Source organism: Pyrus communis, chromosome 15 (assembly GCF_041283825.1).
Source record: "Pyrus communis isolate YQ-2024b chromosome 15, ASM4128382v1, whole genome shotgun sequence".
NCBI lineage: Eukaryota > Viridiplantae > Streptophyta > Magnoliopsida > Rosales > Rosaceae > Pyrus > Pyrus communis.
The window spans coordinates 1,558,518-1,568,617 of record NC_142579.1 but is presented as its reverse complement, the minus strand read 5'-3'; the positions used below and the strand labels follow the sequence as shown (position 1 = coordinate 1,568,617).

General features: G+C 36.3%; 1 protein-coding gene across 1 annotated transcript; it reads left to right on the top strand.

Moving 5' to 3' along the window:
- The first annotated feature begins 645 nt into the window (after nucleotides 1-645).
- On the top strand, nucleotides 646-6,513 carry LOC137714920 (protoheme IX farnesyltransferase, mitochondrial). The gene is given in 7 exon segments (XM_088686368.1): nucleotides 646-1,056; nucleotides 2,561-2,690; nucleotides 3,127-3,264; nucleotides 3,398-3,531; nucleotides 4,573-4,698; nucleotides 5,122-5,225; nucleotides 5,861-6,513. Coding segments are annotated over 7 exon segments (1,317 nt in total). The 5' UTR covers nucleotides 646-742; the 3' UTR covers nucleotides 6,232-6,513.
- Nucleotides 6,514-10,100: the final 3,587 nt, after the last annotated feature.

Here is a 10,100-nt window from a genome sequence, read left to right as displayed (position 1 = left end):
CTGTTAGAATTACCATCAAACTGAGTCATGTGCCGTGTACGTAAGCGGATCATGGTTGTGGTGTATATTATCTGTTTGTCCATGAAGCCCTTCCACCATGGCTATTTGTCCTCCTTGGCACGCGCGAGGTTGCCGAAAGAGAATCGGCGGAAGTGGAAGGGGGGAAGAGGCTGTCGATGGGGACGGGGAAGGAGACAAAACCTTTTTGGACGTGTAGAGGGTGTAAAGGAGGTGTGGCGTGGAGGGTCGCGGGAAACGTGTCATGGTTATTGGGGGTATATTTAATTTTTTTTCATGTTTGCTTATTAATTAGTCTCACGTGTACAACACATGACTTATTTTGATAAAAATTATGACGAAGTTAACAAAAATAATCATGTTTGCACGTTTTGACACATAACTTATTTTGGTAGAAGTTCTGACGAAGTTAATAAAAATGATTATTTATGCACGTTTTGACGAGTTAAAAAATCAATAATTATAGATTTTTAATTAAATGACCATTGTTATGATTAAATTAAAAAGTTAAAAGATCATTGCAATTTTCTTCTGTTCTTTAGTCAAATCCATACCAAACAGTTATGTTAGGATTCTAAGCCGTTGGATTGATCTAAAGGTTTAATATGTATTCACCACGTGGTCTATAGTGTTGGCCCAAACACAGGCACTCGCTCAGGTGAGCTGCTCCGTCCATCTTTTCTTCTTCCTCTTTTCTCTTTCTCTCTGAATTGACGACACCACGATGTGGAGGAACTCGAAGAGTTTATCTTCCAAGTTCCAGATATCCATCAACCCACTCTACCTCCTATCCTCCGCCTCCTCATCCGCCGAACACAGCGGCGTTCAACCTCTGCTGCTCTCTCACTCACTCTCCCAATCCCACCCCTACTCTCCTTCCCCTTCGCCTTCAGATTCTCTAAAGATCGGGCTTCACCGATCCGATGGAGTCGGAGCGCTTTCGGCAACAGCTGATCTCCCGTCGTTGGCTTCCAGGGCCTCGCACTTGGCCCGCCACTATGGGCAATGCTATTGGGAGCTCTCCAAAGCTCGCCTCAGGTACTCATTCCCCCACCATTTCCTCAATATTTTTCATTTGATTTTTTGAAATTCAATAATTTTTCATCATGGGACAGTTAAATCATTGTATTATCTGATTTATTGATAATTTCTGTGATAATTTTTAATTTTATTTTGTTAGTATCTGATATGTTAATCTTATGTTGATTCACACTGCTGTATTCCTAATTAGTATGTTTGATTTTCTATTGGAAAACAAGATTTAATTTCAATATAAGAATAATACAATCTCTGTGGAGTAAGCTGTCATCCCTAACAAACTAGATTGCAGAAACAATAATATGTGTTCTTCCAACCGTTAGGACCTTAAACCGAAATTAGGTTATCGAAAAACAGCTCCAGTCCAGTTGGCATGAATATAACCCAAAAAGTTGCACCCCATTGTGAAGAGTGAGGAGAAAAAGAAAAAAAAAAAGCTAGTTTGAACACATTAAGTCCTGCTCACCCGCACAAATATGTTCTTCGAAATTCTCTTGTTTCTCTTCAGCAACAAAACCCAAAATTGGCTAGCACACTACAGCCCCAAAACCTTTTCCTTCTCTTGTTTCACATTTCCTTCGCAACACTATCTCAGTCATAGCAATGGAGACACGGGACGTGCACTTTTATCCTCAGTATTAAAACATTATAAACCATCATGGAGACAAGCAGGTGCATAGTCTTGTCCATATAGTCATATCATAGGTTTTGACCTCCATGAGAAACCAACGAAGCAGCTAACCAAGAAAAAACTGAACCAATAAAGAGAGATGGATTGTTACATAAACCGAGAAGCTGCCACATGGTTATCGACTCCATCTTCTACCCTCTGATCTAACCAGATATAAATGAAAATGCACCGAAAAGGACAACCAAGAAGTGAGCTCCCCCAACTTCCAAATCATTGAAACTTTCCTGAAACCATCTCAGCTCAATGGAATAGAAGTTCTTACAAATCTAGTAAGGGGCATGTTTCGATAACTGGACATATCGTACAAGTGAGGAAACTAATTATTCAAAGATGACTCCCCAACCCTTCCTCACATCCTAGAATTTCATCAGTTACCAGTGCTAACTTGCAGCAAGATGTAAGGGACTCTTATCCCTGAAAATTCTATTTCGAAGGGCTTAGACTCGATCTCCTCACAGTGGAATTTGCCTCCCACCTGTGTTCATGTAGCACATACTCGTTTTCAATATAAACATTCATAAAGGATCCCTTTCTTAAGGAAATAGCTGTTGTCACTTAGCTAGAAAATACTTATTTTCCAACTCCATCTATTTAAGTTGAATTATCACTTATTAAGTTATTATGCCAATTTTTTCAATCCTGCATTCAGGACTCTGTTTGATTGCAGTATTGGGTGTATTTTCATTCATGCATTAAACGTCTACATTTTATGTTCGTGGCAGATTCTCTTCTAACTAGGGATTATCAATTTTTTGTCATTGAAACTTAGTTTAAGATTTTTTTTTTCTTATGAAATTTTCACTTTTACTTCAGCATGCTAGTCGTCGCAACTTCTGGAACTGGGTTTATTCTTGGAAGTGGCCATGCCATTGATTTTGCTGGACTTTGTTTCACATGTGCTGGTACCATGATGGTTGCAGCATCTGCTAATTCCTTAAATCAGGTTTTCTGTTCAATAACATATTTTTCTTTTTACACACCCACACACACACACAATATACAGAAGTAGAACTAACTGGTGGGTCGTTATGCGAAGAGACATCTCCCTTGTAACAGGAATACACACACACACGCAACATATTTGTTTTCCACTCCTATTTGTTTTCCACTAAAGTTGGATCTAAGATGCAAGCAGGGGTGAAGCTCTTAGCATGGAACCGGAAACGTGAAAATTATGAACAAAATATTTAATTATGATTAGAGTCATTTCAAGATTAATGATTTTCTAAAGTTATGTATTATTTTATTTTGATGGTGCAATTTCTAATTTTCATTGTTTGGGGTCCATTTGATGGCTCACTATATGAAGTACATGTAGTTTTGTGTATCAACTTTTTGACTAGATAATGTGTTAAATCATTGAAATTATTTGGTTTTAGGTGTTTGAGAAGCAAAATGATGCCAAAATGAATAGAACGAAGAACAGACCATTACCTTCAGGACGCATTACGATCCCTCATGCAGTCACCTGGGCATCCGCTGCTGGTTTAGCAGGCACTGCTTTGTTAGCAAGCAAGGTGCCCAAATGAATTCACACTTTTTTCTGTAGATGTTACATGCCATAAAATTTCTGATTTCCATCACCTCAATGTTTGATCGGCTGTGAGTTTGGGAACTAATGTGGCAACTCTTATGACAAGGTTGTTGCAGGCTAATATGTTGGCAGCTGGTCTTGGAGCTTCAAATCTAATACTTTATGCATTTGTCTACACTCCATTGAAGCAGATTCACCCAGTGAATACATGGGTTGGTGCTGTTGTTGGTGCTATCCCTCCGCTTCTAGGGTAATTTGTTCTGTGATTTTCTTTGAGCTACATGCTATTTTGATTGGACCTATTGGAGTTACTTTATTTATTGCTTTGGCTGTTGAAACGTTATGCTTTCAATTGACTCATAGTAGCTTAAATGTTAGTTGTTGCAATATATTTTGGCAGCCCAAAACTGATCAGGGTTTTACTTTAAATAAAAACCAAGTTTGTTTTCCAATATCTATTGAAAAGTACCCATTGTACTGTGCTAAATATTTTATACATATAATTGCATATTCCCCCAGTATCTTTTTGTCTCTGTCCTCCCCATGACCTCCCTCTCTGGTCTGAAATTTTTTGTCAATATCTATGGACTTACCTCGTAGCTTCCACTTGTTTAACAGAAAAATAGATGTCTCTCTTGCACACACACGTGCATCTTTGCGTATGTTTACACCTTATAATGGGACCATTTCAAGTCGATGATCTTGAACCACCCTGTGCAGGCGTGGTTTTCTTTGCTTCACCATCTGATTGCTATAGCACTCCTGTAGCAAAGGCCTGCACCACAAGAAGCACAATTATTGTTAATCGGTTTGTCTTGGCATGTGTATGGGAAGATATGTGACCATTACTTACCTCTCTCTGATATCCCGTTTTATCTGCCTCGTAGACTTCTAGAAATGAAGCTTCTAACACAGCCATACCCTGCCAATCAACTTTGGTCTTAGGATGTTGTTATGGATATCTGTTGGGAATCATGGTGGCTGACTTTAGCTGTAGGCGTAAAAATAGAAACGTTATGTTGGTACTATTAGTTTTACAATTTTCTTGTCTATAATTCAACTCTATTTTTTCTCATTCATATGAGAATAATTCTTATTGAAAAAAATGTGAATAGATCTAGTTTTCTATTCTATAATTCTTCGTGTTGAAGTTCCCCCTTGCTGTATTCTTGTACTCTATAGTTTTCTTCGTGTTGATCCCTTTGCAGACCTGAACTGATATTCTTGTTTTTTTCATTATGAGTCATGACATATATCAAGAACTGAATATTCCTGCATGTTGGGCTTTCAGTTGGGCTGCAGCTTCCGGCCAGGTTTCCCTCAATGCAATGCTACTCCCAGCTGCTCTCTACTTTTGGCAAATACCTCATTTTATGGGCCTAGCATACTTGTGCCGTAATGACTATGCTGCTGGAGGGTATGAACTTTTGGGTCTTTCATGGTCTTACTTTAACATTAATGTCATCAGCTGAAAAGATCCAAATATTTTGCACCTGGAAATTGTTTCAGAACAGGAGTTTTATTTCCTGCCTTTGCTTTCGTGGGCCTTGTATCTGTTCATGGAAATAATTAATCAGTATCCAATTATGCCCTATGAGTACAAGGCAGAAAGAATTATAGTTGACAGATTTTATACTTTTTGAGAGCGAATGGTGTGAAAAGCCTGTTCTGTTATCCAATTTTACTTCCCCTTTTAAATGATTAGCATGAGATTTTAGGAATTTGTAGTCAAGCTGATTGCAGGTTGTATCTTTGCTCGTGTGATGGTGGTCCACAGATTATTGATTCAGTTCACTTGGCTCCTTCCTCACTAAACCTTTTTCATTTGTTGCATATTCAGATTTAGGATGTTCTCCCTTGCTGATGCTTCTGGTCGGAGAACAGCCTCAGTAGCTTTAAGGAATTGCATATACATGATCCCTTTGGGGTTCTTGGCCTATGACTGTAAGTCCAAGACTCAGAAACCATCGTTCTTTTTCTAATCATGTTTCTATTTGTATTTCTGTATTTCTGTTGGTGGTTGTCTTCTTGTAAAGCTCTTTGAGCATTTTTCTTTTCTCTCTTTTCAACCAATGTCCGATCAATTTTTATTTCTTATTGAAAGAAGGTTTTCCGTCATATAGGTGTCAGCATTGGTCTTCTTTAAATTGAAAATACATTTACCTTTGGGAAAAACGCAAGAGTCGTGTCATATGGCTGTTTTCAGATTGCATTTTGAGTCTTTAGCTATTTGCATTTTCCCAAGACTCCTGGTGGGTTTAACAAAGCTGACGAGTTATATTTGTTGCTCATGGTTTTGGGTGATTTCATACGTCACTGGTCCTCTCGTACATTGACTTTAATATGTGGCTCCTTCTACCTGTTATCAATTGTATGATACTGTGGGGACAATTCTTGATCATCTTAGTACGTGATTGATTAATCGGACATGTCATTTTTGTTATCATGCAACTCTTCTTGGTAGTAGAATGACCAACATATTCCATGCTTGAGATGCAACCCGTGGCCTTTGATTACTAAGCAGGGAATAATTAATGTTGGGGATTACATCTCATTCCGCCCGTTTCTTCTGTCTGCAGGGGGTATGACGTCTGGATGGTTTTGTCTTGAATCTACCCTTCTTACTCTCGCGTTAGCTGCAACATCATTTTCGTTCTATTGAGACCGTACTACACATAAGGCAAGGAAGATGTTTCATGCCAGCCTTCTTTACCTTCCTGTATTTATGTCGGGGATTATGTTCCACCGCATCGTTGATAATCAACAAAGCCTTTCTGAAGAGAATTTAGAGAGTAGTGTTGAGCTTTCGTTGTCCTCACAAGACGGCAATGTCAAACGGAAGAGTAGGTTGAGGAATTCCACAGATGGCTCACAAGTTCGCCCACCTGTATCATACGCCTCTATTGCACCGTTTCCGTTCCTCCCAGTTCCTTCGTATGCCGATCCATGATATGTTTCTGGGTCCCTTGTTTTGTACAATGAAACGTCGAAAGCTGCCCAATAAAGTATTTTTGTTCAAAGAGCAATGTCTTTCCCCAAGCAAACGTCTCCCGGGAAAGGTCGAAAGCCTGTATTCTTTTGCAAATTGCAAGTTTCTTGTTGCGAATGTAATTTTTGCTTTGTAGTGTTGGGAGGTTTAGGTGTTTGAGTTGGTAATGCATTGTTGATTTAAAGTATACGAATATGGCCATCTGTTCAATGATTATCGAAGAGCAGCTATTGATTTTTTGTAGGGATGATGTTTACAGAATGATTTATAATATGAAAGGTTCTGATTATAAACATAAAATTCTGTAAATCGATCGTGAAGTTTCTTGAGGAACTCCTCAATCTTAAGGAGCCAAGATATCTGCATCAACTGCATGATCGAGTTGCCAAGCCCTTGATAGAGTTGTGTGCCCCCTGTTATATTGAGATTAGGCGATCACTCTTTTTGGGTTCACCTTCCATACCTATTTAAGCGCAAGTCCCATTTGCATTTCACATATAGGATTGGAAGACTTCCAAGAACTAACTTGCCATAAGTGTCTCTTGTTCAACGGAGATATCAAAAATGTCGTATAGACATATAACAATAATAAATGACGTATTATTTACTCCAATCAAGATGTCAAAGATGACATGAAAGAGAAGGCTAAGCTGACATGGATAAAGAGATGTTAAATTTGAAGTTGTTTTTAAATTTAATTATTTTTTATTTTTTATTTTCAAAAGTTCACTTGCTTTACCATAAATGAAGCAATAAATTATATTATTTTTAAACCAACAATCCAACTTTTATTATTTTTGTTTGAAAAAACATAAATGAAGCAATAAATTTTGGCATATCGGGTTGAATGAAAATATTGATAATATGTCAAATTGTTAAGTCAACCATCAAATTGAAATTTGATGTTTTGAACTTGACGTCTCATTTGCAAATGTTTTAACATACTAAAACGTGTGTACATATTACATATGCACGTGTTCAAGTGTGTCTACATTTGGCCACGTGTTACCATCACTGGCTCAATTATCAACCCTATTTACAATTAATTTGTATAGATCGGGCCAAATGTTTTTTTTCAAGCCCTTCATTTCCAAATTCCAAATCTTTAATATTAAAAGTTTGAAAAATATCCACTTACTGCTTCCCTCACAACCACATGACTTTTCCTTGTGGATCAAATTAGAACCACCATTGCCTGAAATCTGTTTTGGGAATGGAACGTCGCTTTTGTCTTATTGCTCTTGACTGACTTAAAGACTGTCAAACGTCTTTGCGGGGAGAAATTTTTAGTTGTGACGGGAACACAAGTGGTACATCATGTATTTTAATAGGAATGGTGAGAATTTTTTTTTTTAAAGTTATTAACTTTTTAGCACACATATCTCACTATTTGTTTAATGACACGTGATGTATCACTCTGTGTACTGGTCACATTAAAAAATCTCTCCTTTGCGGGCTGGATGTGGAAAAAGGAAACACTTTTCATACACTTCCAAGCTAAAAACTGGCTTTTCCTATGTAAACCCGATTGGGCCGCTGGATGTAGAATAAGGAAAGCCCTTTTCATAAAATTTGAAGCTACAAAGTACCTTTTTCTATGTAAAATAGACTGGAATAAATGTACCATGTGACAGGGAAAAGAAACCGTAGAAAAAGGAAGCTCTTTTCATAAAATTCCAAGCTAAAAAGTTGCTTTTCCTATGTAAAACCGACTGGCCGCTGGACGTAGAAAAAGAAAGCTCTTTTCTTAAAATTCCAAGCTAAAAAGTAGCTTTTTCTTTCTAAAATCTATTAGATTAAGACTTGGTTTAATACTGAGGTGATTATGAAAAAAGATAGTATCAAAAAAGTTGGGAACTATTTTTGTGTTTGATAAACATTTAGCTTCAGTTTTTTTTTCACAGTTTTTGGTAAAAAAAAAAAGCCAAAAACAAGAAGCTGCAAAACCCATCTTTGAAAAACCGGCTTTTTTTCACATATGTTTTACATAAAAGTGTTCCAAACACTATAATACTGCTTTTTTTTTTTTCAAAAGCACTTTTACAAAAAAGTTTACTAAACACTCTGCTGCTTTATTTCACAACTGCTTATTCTTACAGCATAGCAGAAGCAACTTTTTTTCAAAGCACAACAATACCAAACCAGTCCTAAATCCTAGTTTTGATATTGAGGTGATTCTGAAAAAAGTGACTATCAAAAAAAGGTGGGAGCTTTTTCATGTTTGGTGAACATTCAGCTTCAGCTTTTTTTCACAATTTTGGGTGAAAAAAAAGCCAAAAACACAAAGCTGCAAAACCCAGCTTTGAAAAACCAGCTTTTTTCACATCTGTTTTACATAAAAGTTTATCAAACATTATAATATTGCTTCTTTTTTTTTTTCAAACACACTTTACAAAAAGGTTTACCAAACACTCTGCTACTTTATTTCACAGCTGCTTATTCTTACAACACAGCAGAAGCAGTTTTTTTTCAAAACATAGTAATATCAAACCAGCCCTAAATGTACCGTGTGACAGGGTATTTGTCACCCACAATGTCATGTGTAAAGTACTTTCAAATTTGTTTGCTCAGTTACTGTTTACTTTTGTTGAAATTAAATATCCACTTGAGTGAAATACAGGCATTAGGCCTAATCCAAACTTATTTTAGGTGCAAACATTTTGTTCATTTTTTTCCCCTCCTGTAGACTGACCGATAAGTTATGGAAGAACATTGTCTACCACTCAAATTTAAAAGAGATAGAATCATGAACAGTGATGAAGTTTATATTATTTTATTTTCGATGCACAAGTAGTTAATTTTAATTAAAAAGTTTCATGATGATGAACTAATCTCCATTGGAAAATGAAACAAATAAATCCTTCGATCTTAGGTTAGTTTGTCAGTCAATACTTCAATTCTCTTCTGAAAAATGATTTTTAAAACTAATTAAGTAGATCAATTATTGCTCTTTTTGGGTTCACCTTTCATAACTATTTAAGCGCAAGTCCCATTTGCATTTCACATATAGGATTGGAAGACTTCCAAGAACTAACTTGCCATAAGTGTCTCTTGTTCAAAGGAGATATCAAAAATGCCATATAGACATATAACAATAATAAATGACGTATCATTTACTCCAATCAAGATGTCAAAGATGACATAAAAAAGAAGGCCAAGCTGACATGGATAAAGAGATGTTAAATTTGAAGTTGTCTTTAAATTTAATTATTATTATTTTTTTTTTTCAAAGGTTCACTTGCTTTACCATAAATGAAGCAATAAATTATATTATTTTTAAACCAACAACCCAATTATATTATGTTTAAACCAACAACCCAACTTCTATTATTTTTGCTTGAAAAAACATAAATGAAGCAATAAATTTTGGCATATCGGATAGAATAAAAATATTGATAATATGTCAAATTGTCAAGTCAACCATCAAATTGAAATTTGATGTTTTGAACTTGACGTCTCATTTGCAAATGTTTTAACATACTAAAACGTGTGTACATATTACATATGCAAGTGTTCAAGTGTGTGTCTACATTTGGCCACGTGTTACCATCACTGGCTCAATTATCAACCCTATTTACATTTAATTTGTATAGATGGGGCCAAATGTTATTTTTTCAAGCCCTTCATTTCCAAATTCCAAATCTTTAATATTAAAAGTTTGAAAAATATCCACTTACTGCTTCCCTCACAACCACATGACTTTTCCTTGTGGATCAAGTTAGAACCACCATTGCCTGGAATTTGTTTTGGTAATGGAACGTTGCTTTTGTCTTATTTCCCTAGACTGACTTAAAGACTGTCAAACGTCTTTGCGGGGAGAAATTTTTAGT